The sequence below is a fragment of the Oncorhynchus keta genome, chromosome 1, assembly GCF_023373465.1.
Source record: "Oncorhynchus keta strain PuntledgeMale-10-30-2019 chromosome 1, Oket_V2, whole genome shotgun sequence".
NCBI lineage: Eukaryota > Metazoa > Chordata > Actinopteri > Salmoniformes > Salmonidae > Oncorhynchus > Oncorhynchus keta.
This window is the reverse complement of record NC_068421.1, coordinates 4,118,429-4,138,340: the sequence shown is the minus strand read 5'-3', so window position 1 is coordinate 4,138,340 and position 19,912 is coordinate 4,118,429. Positions and strand designations below refer to the sequence as shown.

At 44.5% G+C, this 19,912-nt stretch overlaps 1 protein-coding gene across 2 annotated transcripts in view; it reads left to right on the top strand.

The window, feature by feature from the left end:
* The window catches only part of LOC127907123 (cGMP-dependent 3',5'-cyclic phosphodiesterase-like), a 266,221-nt gene that overhangs the window by 244,870 nt on the left and 1,439 nt on the right, over window positions 1-19,912 (top strand). For both annotated transcript variants that reach the window (XM_052460864.1, XM_052460916.1), the window contains exons 21-29: window positions 6,864-6,934; window positions 7,615-7,737; window positions 12,961-13,048; window positions 15,569-15,616; window positions 15,704-15,778; window positions 18,579-18,678; window positions 18,872-18,984; window positions 19,180-19,218; window positions 19,322-19,428. In XM_052460864.1, coding sequence (XP_052316824.1) covers window positions 6,864-6,934; window positions 7,615-7,737; window positions 12,961-13,048; window positions 15,569-15,616; window positions 15,704-15,778; window positions 18,579-18,678; window positions 18,872-18,984; window positions 19,180-19,218; window positions 19,322-19,428 — 764 coding nt within the window. The remainder of the gene's footprint in view (window positions 1-6,863; window positions 6,935-7,614; window positions 7,738-12,960; window positions 13,049-15,568; window positions 15,617-15,703; window positions 15,779-18,578; window positions 18,679-18,871; window positions 18,985-19,179; window positions 19,219-19,321; window positions 19,429-19,912) is intronic.

Here is a 19,912-nt window from a genome sequence, read left to right as displayed (position 1 = left end):
AGATGTACAGTATCCATAGAGATGTATAGTATCCATAGAGAGGTATAGTATCCAAAGAGATGTACAGTATCCATAGAGATGTATAGTATCCATAGAGATGTATAGTATCCATAGAGATGTACAGTATCCATAGAGATGTACAGTATCCATAGAGATGTATAGTATCCATAGAGAGGTATAGTATCCATAGAAATGTACAGTATCCATAGAGAGGTATAGTATCCATAGAGATGTATCGTCGATAGAGATGTACAGTATCCATAGAGATGTATAGTATCCATAGAGATGTACAGTATCCATAGAGAGGTATAGTATCCATAGAGAGGTATAGTATCCAAAGAGATGTATAGTATCCATAGAGATGTATAGTATCCATAGAGATGTATAGTATCCATAGAGATGTATAGTATCCATAGAGATGTATCGTATCCATAGAGATGTATAGTATCCATAGAGATGTATCGTCGATAGAGATGTACAGTATCCATAGAGATGTATAGTATCCATAGAGAGGTATAGTATCCATAGAGATGTATAGTATCCATAGAGATGTATAGTATCCATAGAGATGTATCGTCGATAGAGATGTATAGTATCCATAGAGAGGTATAGTATCCAAAGAGATGTATAGTATCCATAGAGATGTATCATCCATAGAGAAATATATTATCCATAGAGATGTATCGTCGATAGAGATGTACAGTATCCATAGAGATGTATAGTATCCATAGAGATGTATAGTATCCATAGAGATCTATAGTATCCATTGGATGTATAGTATCCATAGAGATGTAAAGTATCCATAGAGATGTACAGTATCCATAGAGATGTATAGTATCCATAGAGATGTATAGTATCCATAGAGATGTATAGTATCCATAGAGATGTATAGTATCCATAGAGATCTATAGTATCCATAGAGATGTACAGTATCCATAGAGATCTATAGTATCCATAGAGATCTATAGTATCCATAGAGATCTATAGTATCCATAGAGATGTATAGTATCCATAGAGATGTACAGTATCCATAGAGATGTAAAGTACCCATAGAGATGTATAGTATCCATAGAGAGGTATAGTATCCATAGAGATCTATAGTATCCATAGAGATCTATAGTATCCATAGAGATCTATAGTATCCATAGAGATGTATAGTATCCATAGAGATGTACAGTACCCATAGAGATGTATAGTATCCATAGAGATCTATAGTATCCATAGAGATGTATAGTATCCATAGAGATGTAAAGTACCCATAGAGATGTATAGTATCCATAGAGAGGTATAGTATCCATAGAGATGTACAGTACCCATAGAGATGTATAGTATCCATAGAGATCTATAGTATCCATAGAGATGTATAGTATCCATAGAGATGTAAAGTACCCATAGAGATGTATAGTATCCATAGAGAGGTATAGTATCCATAGAGATGTACAGTACCCATAGAGATGTATAGTATCCATAGAGATCTATAGTATCCATAGAGATGTATAGTATCCATAGAGATGTAAAGTACCCATAGAGATGTATAGTATCCATAGAGAGGTATAGTATCCATAGAGATGTACAATACCCATAGAGATGTATAGTATCCATAGAGAGGTATAGTATCCATAGAGATGTACAGTATCCATAGAGATGTAAAGTACCCATAGAGATGTATAGTATCCATAGAGAGGTATAGTATCCATAGAGATGTACAGTACCCATAGAGATGTATAGTATCCATAGAGATCTATAGTATCCATAGAGATGTATAGTATCCATAGAGATGTAAAGTACCCATAGAGATGTATAGTATCCATAGAGAGGTATAGTATCCATAGAGATGTAAAGTACCCATAGAGATGTATAGTATCCATAGACATCTATAGTATCCATAGAGATGTATAGTATCCATAGAGATGTACAGTATCCATAGAGATGTACAGTATCCATAGAGATGTAAAGTATCCATAGAGATGTATAGTATCCATAGAGATTTATCGTCGATAGAGATGTACAGTATCCATAGAGATGTACAGTATCCATAGAGATGTAAAGTATCCATAGAGATCTATAGTATCCATAAAGATGTATAGTATCCATAGAGATGTATAGTATCCATAGAGATGTATAGTATCCATAGAGATGTACAATATCCATAGAGATGTACAGTATCCATAGAGATCTATAGTATCCATAGAGAGGTATAGTATCCTTAGAAATGTACAGTATCCATAGAGATGTATAGTATCCATAGAAATGTACAGTATCCATAGAGATGTACAGTATCCATAGAGATGTATAGTATCCATAGAGATGTACAGTATCCATAAAGATGTATAGTATCCATAGAGATGTATAGTATCCATAGAGATGTACAGTATCCATAGAGATGTATAGTATCCATAGAAATGTATAGTATCCATAGAAATGTACAGTATCCATAGAGATGTATAGTATCCATAGAGATGTACAGTATCCATAGAGATGTACAGTATCCATAGAAATGTACAGTATCCATAGAGATGTATAGTATCCATAGAGATGTATAGTTCCCATAGAGATGTATAGTATCCATAGAGAGGTATAGTATCCATAGAGATGTAAAGTACCCATAGAGATGTATAGTATCCATAGAGATGTATAGTATCCATAGAGATCTATAGTATCCATAGAGATGTATAGTATCCATAGAGATGTACAGTATCCATAGAGATGTAAAGTATCCATAGAGATGTATAGTATCCATAGAGATTTATCGTCGATAGAGATGTACAGTATCCATAGAGATGTATAGTATCCATAGAGATGTATAGTATCCATAGAGATGTATAGTATCCATAGAGATGTATAGTATCCATAGAGATGTATAGTATCCATAGAGATCTATAGTATCCATAGAGATGTAAAGTATCCATAGAGATCTATAGTATCCATAGAGAGGTATAGTATCCTTAGAAATGTACAGTATCCATAGAGATGTATAGTATCCATAGAAATGTACAGTATCCATAGAGATGTACAGTATCCATAGAGATGTATAGTATCCATAGAGATGTACAGTATCCATAAAGATGTATAGTATCCATAGAGATGTATAGTATCCATAGAGATGTACAGTATCCATAGAGATGTATAGTATCCATAGAAATGTACAGTATCCATAGAAATGTACAGTATCCATAGAGATGTATAGTATCCATAGAGATGTACAGTATCCATAGAGATGTACAGTATCCATAGAGATGTATAGTTTCCATAGAGATGTACAGTATCCATAGAGATGTATAGTATCCATAGAGATGTATAGTATCCTTAGAGATGTATAGTTTCCATAGAGATGTATAGTTTCCATAGAGATGTATAGTATCCATAGAGATGTATAGTTTCCATAGAGATGTATAGTTTCAATTTCAGATTCAACAATGCAGTAACCAATAACAATGTAGTCCTAAAAATATCAAGGTAGATGAAAAACACAATATATATAAAAATAAGAAAGAAGATCATGATAAAATAAACACACTATATATTTTTATTTCTCTTTTATTTAACCAGGTAGGCCAGTTGAGAACAAGTTCTCATTTACAACTGCGACTTGGCCAAGATAAAGCAAAGCAGTGCGACAAAAACAACAACAGAGTTACACATGGGATAAACAAAAGTACAATCAATTACAATAGAAAAATCTATATACAGTCTGTGCAAATGAAGTAAGGAGGTAAGGCAATAAATAGGCCAATAGTGGTGAAGTAATTACAATTTAGCAAATGAACACTGGAGTGATAGATGTGCAGATGATGATGTGCAAGTAGAAATACTGGTGTGCAAAAGTGCAAAAAAGTAAATAAAAAGCTAGTGAGGGAGATATGTCTCCAACTTCAGCGATTTTTGCAAGATTTGCTAAATTTGTTCCAGTCATTGACAGCAGAGACCTGGAAGGAAAGGCGGCCAAATGTGGAATTGGCTTTGGGGGTGACCAGTGAGATTTACTTGCTGAAACGTGTGCTACGGGTGGGTGCTGCTATGGTGACCAGTGAGCTAAGATAAGGCGGAGCTTTACCTAGCAAAGACTTATAGATGACCTGGAGCCAATAAGTCTGGCGACGAATATGAAGTGAGGGCCAGCCAACGAGAGCATACAGGTCACAGTGGTGGGTGGTATATGGGGCTTTGGTGACAAAACGGATGGCACTGTGATAGACTGCATCCAGTTTGCTGAGTAAAGTGTTGGAAGCTATTTTGTAAATGACATCGCCGAAGTTGAGGATCGGTAGGATGGTCAGTTTTACGAGGGTATGTTTGTCAACGTGAGTGTTGTGAAATAGGAAGCCAAGTCTAGATGTAATTTTGGATTGGAGATGCTTAATGTGAGTCTGGAAGGAGAGTTTACAGGCTAGCCAGACACCTAAGTATTTGTAGATGTCCACATATTCTAAGTCAGAACCTTCCAGAGTAGTGATGCTAGTCAGGCAGTCAGGTGCGGGCAGCGATCGGTTGAAGAGCATGCATTTAGTTTAACTAGCGTTTAGGAGCAGTTGGAGGCCACAGAATGAGTGTTATATAGCATTGAAGCTTGTTTGGAGGATTGTTAACACAGTGTCCAAAGAAGGGCCAGAGGTATACAGGATGGTGTCGTCTGCGTAGAAGTGGATCAAGGAATCAACCTCAGCAAGAGCGACATCTTTGATATATATACAGAGAAAAGGGTCGGCCCGAGAATTGATCCCTGATGCACCCCCATAGAGACTGCCAGAGGTCCGGACAACAGGCCCTCCGATTTGACACACTATCTGAGAAGTAGTTGGTGAACCAGGCGAGGTAGTCAAGTCTGTTGAGACTGCCGATAAGAATACGGCGATTGACAGAGTCGAAAGCCTTGGCTAGGTTGATGAAGACGGCTGCACAGTACTGTCTTTTATCGATGGCGGTTATGATATCGTTTAGTACCTTGAGCGTGGCTGAGGTGCACCCGTGACCAGGAAACTGGATTGCACAGCGGAGAAGGTACGGTGGGATTCGAAATGGTCAGTGATCTGTTTGTTAACTTGGCTTTTGAAGATTTTGGAAAGGCAGGGCAGGATGGATATAGGTCTGTAAAAGTTTGGGTCTAGAGTGTCACCCCCTTTGAAGAGGGGGATGACCGCGGCAGCTTTCCAATCTTTAGGAATCTCAGACGATACGAAAGAGAGGTTGAACAGACTAGTAATAGGGGTTTCAACAATGGAGGTGGATAATTTTAAAAAGAGAGGGTCCAGATTGTCTAGCCCAGCTGATATGTACAGGTCCAGGTTTTGCAGCTCTTTCGGAACATCTGCTATCTGTATTTGGGTGAAGGAGAAGCGGCGGAGGCTTGGGCAAGTAGCTGCGGGGGTGCGGAGCTGTTGGCTGGGGTTGGGGTAGCCAGGAGGAAAGCATGGCCAGCCGTAGAGAAATGCTTATTGAAATTCTCGATTATCGTGGATTTATCGCTGGTGACAGTGTTTCCTAGCCTCAGTGCAGTGGGCAGCTGGGAGGAAGTGCTCTTATTCTCCATGGACTTTACAGTGTCCCAAAACTTTTTGGAATTAGTGCTGCAGGATGCAAATATCTGTTTGAAAAAGCTAGCCTTTGCTTTCCTAACGGACTGTGCGTATTGGTTCCTGACTTCCATGAAAAGTTGCATATCGTGGCGACTATTCGATGCTTGTGCAGTACGCCACAGAATGTTTTTGTGCTGGTCGGGGGCAGTCATAATTTGTGTGAGATTGAGGGCATTTAGATACATGGGGGGAAATCAATTCACATATGGTGTCTAGTGCACAGCTGGGAGCTGAGGGGGTCTATAACAGGCGGCAACAGTGAGAGACTTATTTCTGGAGAGATTCATTTTTAAAATTAGAATCTCAAACTGTTTGGGCATAGACCTGGAAAGTATGACAGAACTTTGGAGGCTATCTCTGCAGTAGATTGCAACTCCTCCCCCTTTTGGCAGTTCTATCTTGATGGAAAATGGTGGCCTTCCTAAGCCAGGATTCAGGGTCAGTTCCAGTACCATATTCCTATGTGTTGGGAGCAATCAGACTATTCACTTCTTCTTCAAGAAGGTTTGTAGATGGCCTAACTAGCACCATCTAGTGGCCACAACAAATCAATGACACATTATTTTGTCCAGCATTTCAACACTGCAGGTGGCGGTAAATCACCAATTTGGATCTTTACACTTCTTTTAGACATAAAAGAAGAAGAAAATAGACTACTTTAAAATGGAGGTAGCCTCAAAAGGTACACCGATGCTGTCACAGATCCCATAATGGTACAGACGTAAAGATAAGACCTCTTTCCATCTCTATGTGCACATCCAACAATCTTCCTTGGAATAAAGGGAAAACCTAGTCAGTCAACAATGTATTCAACTGAAATGTGTCTTCCACATTTAACCCAACCCCTCTGAATCAGAGAGGTGCGGGGCTGCCTTAACCGACATCCACGGCGCCTGGGGAACAGTGGGTTAACTGCCTTAATCAGGGGCAGAACGACAGAATTTTACCTTGTCAGCTCGGGGATTCCATCCAGCAACCTTTTGGTTATTGGCCCAACGCTCTAACTACGAGGCTACCTGCAACCCCACACAGTTTTGACCAATAAAAGTAAAACTGATATGGGGAGTATTCAAGGGTATTCAGCCAGACTGCTGTACTGCGTCTAATATCTATCTCTCCTGTGTCTAATAACCCTCTCTCTAATATCTCTAATATCTATCTCTCCTGTGTCTAATATCCCTCTCTCTAATATCTCTAATATCTATCTCTCCTGTGTCTAATAACCCTCTCTCTAATATCTCTAATATCTATCTCTCCTGTGTCTAATATCTATCTCTCCTGTCTCTCCAGGGTATCCTGAGTATGTTTGAGGACATGGGCTTTATCAACACCTATAAGATTGACCTGCACACTCTGGCCAGGTATATATCTCTCTCTCAATTCAATTCAAGGGCTTTATTGGCATGGGAAACATGTGTTAACATTGCCAAAGCAAGTGAGGTAGATAATATACAAAAGTTAAATAAACAATAAAAATTAACAGTAAACATTACACATACAGAAGTTTCAAAACAATAAAGACATTACAAATGTCATATATATATATACACAGTGTTGTAACAATGTACAAATAGTTAAAGTACACAAGGGAAAATAAATAAGCATAAATATGGGTTGTATTTACACTGGTGTTTGTTCTTCACTGGTTGCCCTTTTCTTGTTGCAACAGGTCACAAATCTTGCTGCTGTGATGGCACACTGTGGAATTTCACCCATAATTTCTCTCTCTACACCTCTCTCTCTCTCTCTCTCTCTCTACACCTCTCTCTCTCTCTCTACACTTCTCTCTCTCTCTACACCTATGTCTCTCTCTCTCTACACCTCTCTCTCTCTACACCTCTCTCTCTCTCTCTCTCTACACCTCTCCCTCTCTCTCTCTCTACACCTCTCCCTCTCTCTCTCTCTACACCTCTCCCTCTCTCTCTCTCTCTCTCTCTACACCTCTCTCTCTCTCTACACCTCTCTCTCTACACCTCTCTCTCTCTAGATGTTGATATGTTGATGAAGTGGTGATAGATTGTGTGGTTGTCATTGGTTGCAGGTTCTGTCTGATGGTGAAGAAGGGTTACAGAGATCCTCCCTATCACAACTGGACTCACGCGTTCTCGGTCTCTCACTTCTGTTATCTCCTCTACAAGAACCTGGGCCTGGCCAACTACCTGGAGTAAGTAGACATACCACACTATCTACCCTATACCCTAACCCTATATACTACACCATCTACCCTAACCCTATATACAACACTATCTACCCTAAACCGATATACTACACCATCTACCCTATACCCTAACCCTATATACTACATCATCTACCCTAACTCTATATACTACACTATCTACCCTATACCCTAACCCTATATACTACACCATCTACCCTAACCCTATATTCCACACTGTCTACCCTATACCCTAACCCTATATGCTACACCATCTACCCTATACCCTAACCCTATATACTACACCATCTACCCTAACCCTAACCCTATATACTACACCATCTATCCTAACCCTAAATACTACACCATCTACCCTATACCCTAACCCTATATACTAAAGCATCTACCCTAACCCTATATACTACACCATCTACCCTATACCCTAACCCTATATACTACACCATCTACCCTATACCCTAACCCTATATACTACACCATCTACCCAACACCCTACACCATCTATCCTAACCCTATATACCACACTATCTACCCTATACCCTAACCCTATATACCACACAGTCTACCCTATACCCTATATACTACACTATCTACCCTATACCCTAACTCTGTATACCACACTATCTACCCTATGCCCTGCACTATCTACCCTATATCCTAACCCTATATATTATACTATCTACCCTAACTCTATATACCACACTATCTACCCTATACCCTATATACTACACTATCTACCCTATACCCTAACCATATATACTACTCCATCTACCCTATACCCTAACCCTATATACTACACCATCTACCCTATACCCTAACCCTATATACTAAAGCATCTACCCTAACCCTAACCCTATATACTACACCATCTACCCTATACCCTAACCCTATATACTACACCATCTACCCTATACCCTAACCCTATATACTACACCATCTACCCAACACCCTACACCATCTATCCTAACCCTATATACCACACTATCTACCCTATACCCTAACCCTATATACCACACAGTCTACCCTATACCCTATATACTACACTATCTACCCTATGCCCTGCACTATCTACCCTATATCCTAACCCTATATACTATACTATCTACCCTAACTCTATATACCACACTATCTACCCTATACCCTATATACTACACTATCTACCCTATACCCTAACCATATATACTACTCCATCTACCCTATACCCTAACCCTATATACTACACCATCTACCCTATACCCTATATACTACACTATCTACCCTATACCCTAACTCTGTATACCACACTATCTACCCTATACCCTGCACTATCTACCCTATATCCTAACCCTATATACTATACTATCTACCCTAACTCTATATACCACACGATCTACCCTATACCCTATATACTACACCATCTACCCTAACCCTATATACTACATCATCTACCCTATACCCTAACCCTATATACTACACCATCTACCCTATACCCTAACCCTATATACTACACCATCTACACTATACCCTAACCCTATACACTACACCATCTACCCTATACCCTAACCCTATATACTACACCATCTACCCAACACCCTACACCATCTACCCTAACCCTATATACCACACTATCTACCCTATACCCTAACCCTATATACCACACAATCTACCCTATACCCTATATACTACACTATCTACCCTATACCCTAACTCTGTATACCACACTATCTACCCTATGCCCTGCACTATCTACCCTATATCCTAACCCTATATACTATACTATCTACCCTAACTCTATATACCACACTATCTACCCTATACCCTATATACTACACTATCTACCCCATACCCTAACCATATATACTACTCCATCTACCCTATACCCTAACCCTATATACTACACCATCTACCCTAACCCTATATACTACACCATCTACCCTAACCCTAAATACTACACCATCTACCCTATACCCTAACCCTATATACTAAAGCATCTACCCTAACCCTAACCCTATATACTACACCATCTACCCTATACCCTAACCCTATATACTACACCATCTACCCTATACCCTAACCCTATATACTACACAATCTACCCAACACCCTACACCATCTATCCTAACCCTATATACCACACTATCTACCCTATACCCTAACCCTATATACCACACAATCTACCCTATACCCTATATACTACACTATCTACCCTAACTCTATATACCACACTATCTACCCTATACCCTATATACTACACTATCTACCCTATACCCTAACCATATATACTATTCCATCTACCCTATACCCTAACCCTATATACTACACCATCTACCCTATACCCTAACCCTATATACTAAAGCATCTACCCTAACCCTAACCCTATATACTACACCATCTACCCTATACCCTAACCCTATATACCACACTATCTACCCTATACCCTAACCCTATATACCACACAATCTACCCTATACCCTATATACTACACTATCTACCCTATACCCTAACTCTGTATACCACACTATCTACCCTATGCCCTGCACTATCTACCCTATATCCTAACCCTATATACTATACTATCTACCCTAACTCTATATACCACACTATCTACCCTATACCCTATATACTACACTATCTACCCTATACCCTAACCATATATACTACTCCATCTACCCTATACCCTAACCCTATATACTACACCATCTACCCTATACCCTATATACTACACTATCTACCCTATACCCTAACTCTGTATACCACACTATCTACCCTATACCCTGCACTATCTACCCTATATCCTAACCCTATATACTATACTATCTACCCTAACTCTATATACCACACGATCTACCCTATACCCTATATACTACACCATCTACCCTAACCCTATATACTACATCATCTACCCTATACCCTAACCCTATATACTACACCATCTACCCTATACCCTAACCCTATATACTACACCATCTACACTATACCCTAACCCTATACACTACACCATCTACCCTATACCCTAACCCTATATACTACACCATCTACCCAACACCCTACACCATCTACCCTAACCCTATATACCACACTATCTACCCTATACCCTAACCCTATATACCACACAATCTACCCTATACCCTATATACTACACTATCTACCCTATACCCTAACTCTGTATACCACACTATCTACCCTATGCCCTGCACTATCTACCCTATATCCTAACCCTATATACTATACTATCTACCCTAACTCTATATACCACACTATCTACCCTATACCCTATATACTACACTATCTACCCTATACCCTAACCATATATACTACTCCATCTACCCTATACCCTAACCCTATATACTACACCATCTACCCTAACCCTATATACTACACCATCTACCCTAACCCTAAATACTACACCATCTACCCTATACCCTAACCCTATATACTAAAGCATCTACCCTAACCCTAACCCTATATACTACACCATCTACCCTATACCCTAACCCTATATACTACACAATCTACCCAACACCCTACACCATCTATCCTAACCCTATATACCACACTATCTACCCTATACCCTAACCCTATATACCACACAATCTACCCTATACCCTATATACTACACTATCTACCCTAACTCTATATACCACACTATCTACCCTATACCCTATATACTACACTATCTACCCTATACCCTAACCATATATACTACTCCATCTACCCTATACCCTAACCCTATATACTACACCATCTACCCTATACCCTAACCCTATATACTAAAGCATCTACCCTAACCCTAACCCTATATACTACACCATCTACCCTATACCCTAACCCTATATACTACACCATCTACCCTATACCCTAACCCTATATACTACACCATCTACCCAACACCCTACACCATCTATCCTAACCCTATATACCACACTATCTACCTTATACCCTAACCCTATATACCACACAATCTACCCTATACCCTATATACTACACTATCTACCCTATACCCTAACTCTGTATACCACACTATCTACCCTATGCCCTGCACTATCTACCCTATATCCTAACCCTATATACTATACTATCTACCCTAACTCTATATACCACACTATCTACCCTATACCCTATATACTACACTATCTACCCTATACCCTAACCATATATACTACTCCATCTACCCTATACCCTAACCCTATATACTACACCATCTACCCTATACCCTAACCCTATATACTACACCATCTACCCTATACCCTAACCCTATATACTACACCATCTACCCAACACCCTACACCATCTATCCTAACCCTATATACCACACTATCTACCCTATACCCTAACCCTATATACCACACAGTCTACCCTATACCCTATATACTACACTATCTACCCTATACCCTAACTCTGTATACCACACTATCTACCCTATGCCCTGCACTATCTACCCTATATCCTAACCCTATATACTATACTATCTACCCTAACTCTATATACCACACTATCTACCCTATACCCTATATACTACACTATCTACCCTATACCCTAACCATATATACTACTCCATCTACCCTATACCCTAACCCTATATACTACACCATCTACCCTATACCCTATATACTACAATATCTACCCTATACCCTAACTCTGTATACCACACTATCTACCCTATGCCCTGCACTATCTACCCTATATCCTAACCCTATATACTATACTATCTACCCTAACTCTATATACCACACGATCTACCCTATACCCTAACCCTATATACTACACCATCTACCCTATACCCTAACCCTATATACTACACCATCTACACTATACCCTAACCCTATATACTACACCATCTACCCTAACCCTATATACTACACCATCTACCCTATATACTACACCATCTACCCTATACCCTAACCATATATACTACTCCATCTACACTATACCCTAACCCTATATACTACACCATCTACCCTAACCCTATATACTACACCATCTACCCTAACCCTATATACTACACCATATACCCTAACCTTATATACTACACTATCTACCCTAACCCTATATACTACACCATATACCCTATACCCTAACCCTACACAAAACACCCTACCTGCTCTGAAAGGCCGACTACTTCGAGCTAGTAGAAACCCTGGCACCCTTTATCGTATAATCTACATACACCCTATAACCATACACACTACACCCTACAGTCTAACCTCCTACCCCTCCCTCCCTCTCTGTCTGTAGGAATATAGAGATCTTTGCTCTCTTTGTCTCCTGTATGTGTCATGACCTGGACCACCGTGGGACGAACAACTCCTTTCAAGTGGCCTCGGTAAGATACCTCACACACACACAACCTGTAACAGTCTTGGGTGTCCTGTTAACACACACACACACACACACACACACACACACACACACACACACACACACACACACACACACACACACACACACACACACACACACACACACACACACAACCTATAACAGTCGTGGGTGTCCTGTTAACACAACACACACACAACCTGTAACAGTCTTGTGTGTCCTGCTAACACATCACACACACTCTCAAATGCACACATGCATGAAGGCGCAGCTTTGGTAAGACCCCTCAAACACACACACAGGTATAGCACCCCTCAAACACACACACAGGGATAGCACCCCTCAAACACACACGCAGGTATAGCACCCCTCAAACACACACACAGGTATAGCACCCCTCAAACACACACGCAGGTATAGCACCCCTCAAACACACACGCAGGGATAGCACCCCTCAAACACACACGCAGGTATAGCACCCCTCAAACACACACACAGGGATAGCACCCCTCAAACACACACACAGGTATAGCACCCCTCAAACACACACACAGGTATAGCACCCCTCAAACACACACACAGGTATAGCACCCCTCAAACACACACACAGGTATAGCACCCCTCAAACACACACACAGGTATAGCACCCCTCAAACACACACACAGGTATAGCACCCCTCAAACACACACGCAGGGATAGCACCCCTCAAACACACACACAGGTATAGCACCCCTCAAACACACACACAGGGATAACACCCCTCAAACACACACACAGGTATAGCACCCCTCAAACACACACACAGGGATAGCACCCCTCAAACACACACGCAGGGATAGCACCCCTCAAACACACACACAGGTATAGCACCCCTCAAACACACACACAGGGATAGCACCCCTCAAACACACACGCAGGTATAGCACCCCTCAAACACACACACAGGGATAGCACCCCTCAAACACACACGCAGGTATAGCACCCCTCAAACACACACACAGGTATAGCACCCCTCAAACACACACACAGGGATAGCACCCCTCAAACACACACGCAGGTATAGCACCCCTCAAACACACACACAGGTATAGCACCCCTCAAACACACACACAGGTATAGCACCCCTCAAACACACACACAGGTATAGCACCCCTCAAACACACACGCAGGGATAGCACCCCTCAAACACACACACAGGTATAGCACCCCTCAAACACACACACAGGTATAGCACCCCTCAAACACACACACAGGGATAGCACCCCTCAAACACACACACAGGGATAGCACCCCTCAAACACACACGCAGGTATAGCACCCCTCAAACACACACGCAGGGATAGCACCCCTCAAACACACACGCAGGTATAGCACCCCTCAAACACACACACAGGGATAGCACCCCTCAAACACACACAGGGATAACACCCTCAAACACACACACACAGGGATAGCACCGGTCAAACACACACGCAGGGATAGCACCCCTCAAACACACACACAGGGATAGCACCGGTCAAACACACACGCAGGGATAGCACCCCTCAAACACACACACAGGTATAGCACCCCTCAAACACACACGCAGGTATAGCACCCCTCAAACACACACACAGGTATAGCACCCCTCAAACACACACACAGGGATAGCACCGGTCAAACACACACGCAGGGATAGCACCCCTCAAACACACAAGCAGGGATAGCACCCCTCAAACACACACACACAGGTATAGCACCGGTCAAACACACACACAGGTATAGCACCCCTCAAACACACAAGCAGGGATAGCACCCCTCAAACACACACACACAGGGATAGCACCGGTCAAACACACACACACAGGGATAGCACCGGTCAAACACACACACAGGGATAGCACCCCTCAAACACACACACAGGTATAGCACCCCTCAAACACACACGCAGGTATAGCACCCCTCAAACACACACACAGGGATAACACCCCTCAAACACACACGCAGGGATAACACCCCTCAAACACACACACAGGTATAGCACCCCTCAAACACACACACAGGGATAACACCCCTCAAACACACAAGCAGGGATAGCACCCCTCAAACACACACACACAGGGATAACACCCTCAAACACACACACAGGGATAACACCCCTCAAACACACACACAGGGATAACACCCCTCAAACACACACACAGGGATAACACCCCTCAAACACACACACACAGGGATAGCACCGGTCAAACACACACACAGGGATAGCACCCCTCAAACACACAAGCAGGGATAGCACCCCTCAAACACACACACACAGGGATAGCACCGGTCAAACACACACGCAGGGATAGCACCGGTCAAACACACACGCAGGGATAGCACCCCTCAAACACACACACAGGGATAGCACCGGTCAAACACACAGTAGGAAAACTCAGGGAAAGACTGTGGTTAGACAAGTGTAGTACACTTCAGTTATAACAGCAGCATAGAGAGCAGGTCTATCTATGGAACAACGTGTTCTGTCTTCTTCCTCTACAGCAATCTGTCCTGGCTGCCCTCTACAGCTCAGAGGGCTCTGTGATGGAGGTGAGTAGACACACACATCTATGGGACTATAGTGACACCTAGTGGCCAGCCTTCAACCTCCTACCCCACCGGTGTTTGTTTCCACAGCGACACCACTTTGCCCAAGCCATAGCCATTCTGAACACCCACGGCTGCAACATCTTCGACAAGTTCTCCAGAAAGGTTTGTTTCTCTCCAGTACTGTGAAATACAATGAATTTCGTCACATTCATTCATTCTGAGCGGCAGCATTCACTTCATTAGACAGTAGACTTGCATTAATACCGTATTTATATTACAGTTTGTATTACTGTAATATGAAATATAGAATTTTACACTGGGCTGCCTGTGAGATACTGTCAAATTCACCGTAACCCCTTTACAGTGAGGATACCCAGGAATGTTACCGCTCGTACCCAGGACCGTTACCGCTTGTACCCAGGACCGTTACCCAGGACCGTTACCACTCGTACCCAGGACCGTTACCGCTCGTACCCAGGACCGTTACCCAGGACCGTTACCCAGGGCCGTTACCCAGGACCGTTACCCAGGACCGTTACCGCTCGTACCCAGGACCGCTACCGCTCGTACCCAGCACCGTTACCGCTCGTACCCAGCACCGTTACCGCTAATACCCAGCACCGTTACCCAGGACCGTTACCCAGGACCGTTACCGCTCGTACCCAGGACCGCTACCGCTCGTACCCAGCACCGTTACCGCTCGTACCCAGCAACGTTACCGCTCGTACCCAGGACCGTTACCCAGGACCGTTACCGCTCGTATCCAGGACTGTTACCCAGGACCGTTACCACTCGTACCCAGGACCGTTACACAGGACCGTTACCGCTCGTACCCAGGACCTTTACCGCTCGTACCCAGGACCGTTACCCAGGACCGTTACCGCTCGTACCCAGGACCGTTACCGCTTGTACCCAGGACCGTTACCGCTCGTACCCAGGACCGTTACCCAGGACCGTTACCGCTCGTACCCAGGACCGTTACCCAGGACCGTTATCGCTCGTACCCAGTACCGTTACCGCTCGTACCCAGGACCGTTACCCAGGACCGTTACCGCTCGTACCCAGGACCGTTACCCAGGACCGTTATCGCTCGTACCCAGGACCGGTACCGCTCGTACCCAGCACCGTTACCGCTCATACCCAGGACCGTTACACAGCACCGTTACCCAGGACCGCGACCGCTCGTACCCAGCACCGTTACCGCTCATACCCAGGACCGTTACCGCTCATACCCAGGACCGTTACCGCTCGTACCCAGGACCGTTACCGCTCGTACCCAGGACCGTTACCACTCGTACCCAGGACCGTTACCACTCGTACCCAGGACCGTTGCCACTCGTACCCAGGACCGTTACCGCTCGTACCCAGGACCGTTACACAGCACCGTTACCCAGGACCGCGACCGCTCGTACCCAGGACCGTTACCGCTCGTACCCAGGACCGTTACCGCTCGTACCCAGGACCGTTACCACTCGTACCCAGGACCGTTACCACTGTACCCAGGACCGTTACCACTCACTCCCAGCACCGTTACCACTGTACCCAGGACCGTTACCGCTCGTACCCAGCACCGTCACCCAGGACCGCTACCGCTCGTACCCAGCACTGTTACCGCTCGTACCCAGCACCGCTACCGCTCGTACCCAGGACCGTTACCGCTCGTACCCAGGATCGTTACCACTCGTACCCAGCACCGTCACCCAGGACCGTTGCCACTCGTACCCAGGACCGTTACCGCTCGTACCCAGGACCGTTACACAGCACCGTTACCCAGGACCGCGACCGCTCGTACCCAGGACCGTTACCGCTCGTACCCAGGACCGTTACCGCTCGTACCCAGGACCGTTACCACTCGTACCCAGGACCGTTACCACTCGTACCCAGGACCGTTACCACTCGTACCCAGCACCGTTACCACTCGTACCCAGGACCGTTACCGCTCGTACCCAGCACCGTCACCCAGGACCGCTACCGCTCGTACCCAGCACTGTTACCGCTCGTACCCAGCACCGCTACCGCTCGTACCCAGGACCGTTACCGCTCGTACCCAGGATCGTTACCACTCGTACCCAGCACCGTCACCCAGGACCGTTACCGCTCGTACCCAGGACCGTTACCGCTCGTACCCAGCACCGTCACCCAGGACCGTTACCGCTCGTACCCAGCACCGTTACCGCTCGTACCCAGCACCGCTACCGCTCGTACCCAGCACCGCTACCGCTCGTACCCAGGACCGTTACCGCTCGTACCCAGGATCGTTACCACTCGTACCCAGCATTGTTACCGCTCGTACCCAGGACCGTTACCCAGGACCGTTACCATTCGTACCCAGGACCGTTACCGCTCATACCCAGGACCGTTACCGCTCGTACCCAGGACCGTTACCGCTCGTACCCAGGACCGTTACCGCTCGTACCCAGCACCGTTACCGCTCATACCCAGGACCGTTACCGCTCGTACCCAGGACCGTTACCGCTCGTACCCAGGACCGTTACGCTCGTACCCAGGACCGTTACCCAGGACCGTTACCATTCGTACCCAGGACCGTTACCGCTCATACCCAGGACCGTTACCGCTCGTACCCAGCACCGTTACCGCTCGTACCCAAGACCGTTACCGCTCGTACCCAGGACCATTACCCAGGACCGTTACCGCTCGTACCCAGGACCGTTACCCAGGACCGTTACCGCTCGTACCCAGGACAGTTACCCAGGACCGTTCCCGCTCGTACCCAGGACCGTTACCCAGGACCGTTACCGCTCGTACCCAGGACCGTTACCCAGGACCTTTACCCAGGACCGTTACCCAGGACCGTTACCGCTCGTACCCAGGACCGTTACCGCTCGTACCCAGGACCGGTACCGCTCGTACCCAGGGCCGCTACCGCTCATATGTTGTGTGTTAACTGGACACCCAGGAGTGTTATAGGTGGTGTGTGTGTGTGTGTGTGTGTGGTTGTCAGGACTACCAGAGGATGTTGGACCTGATGAGGGATATTATCCTGGCCACTGACCTGGCTCACCACCTCCGCATCTTCCCCGACCTGCAAAGGATGGCTGACGGTAAGGCTGTGTGTGTGTGTGTGTGTGTGTGTGTGTGTGTGTGTGTGTGTGTGCGTGCGTGGGTGGGTGTGTGTGTGCGTGCGTGGGTGGGTGTGTGTGTGTGTGTGGGTTTGTGTGTGTGTGTGTGTATTTGTGAGTATAATAGTATTTCATTCTCTCTCCCTTTCTGTTTGTATATGTGTGTGCGTGCTAGCTGGCTACAACCCCAGGAATCAGACCCACCGTTCTCTGCTGCTGTGCCTGCTGATGACCTCATGTGACCTGTCAGACCAGACCAAGGGCTGGAAGACCACCCGCAAGATCGCTGTGAGGAACCCTAAAGTCTACTAACCCTAGACTCAACCCTAAAGCTAATGCTAACCATAACTCTCGCCTCAACCACAACCCTAACCCTAGCTTCATGTCCACATCCCGGTTCAACCCTAACCCTAACCTCAACTCTAACCTCAGACCCTAGTTAACCTTTGACCCTAAACCTCTTTCTCTCCTCTGTGTATTCAGGAGCTGATCTATAAAGAGTTCTTCTCCCAGGGGGATCTGGTATGTGTGCTGCACTTTATTACTGCACTGTATATGTGTGTGTGTGTGTTGGGAGGTGGGTGTGGGGGTGTATCTGATGTGTGTAACTTACTTGTGTGTGCAGGAGAAGGCGATGGGGAATCGTCCCAGTGAGATGATGGACAGAGAGAAGGCCTACATCCCAGAGCTACAGATCAGCTTCATGGAACACATCGCCATGCCCATCTACAAGTAAGAGTGAATCAGAGCGTTTATCACTACTGAACAAATCGCAACACAGCGTTTATCACTACTGAACCAATCACAACACAGCGTTTATCACTACTGAACAAATCACAACACAGCGTTTATCACTACTGAACAAATCACAACACAGCGTTTATCACTACTGAACAAATCGCAACACAGCGTTTATCACTACTGAACAAATCGCAACACAGCGTTTATCACTACTGACCAAATCGCAACACAGCGTTTATCACTACTGACCAAATCGCAACACAGCGTGTATCACTACTGAACAAATCACAACACAGCGTTTATCACTACTGAACCAATCACAACACAGCGTTTATCACTACTGAACAAATCACAACACAGCGTTTATCACTACTGAACAAATCACAACACAGCGTTTATCACTACTGAACCAATCACAACACAGCGTTTATCACTACTGAACAAATCACAACACAGCGTTTATCACTACTGAACC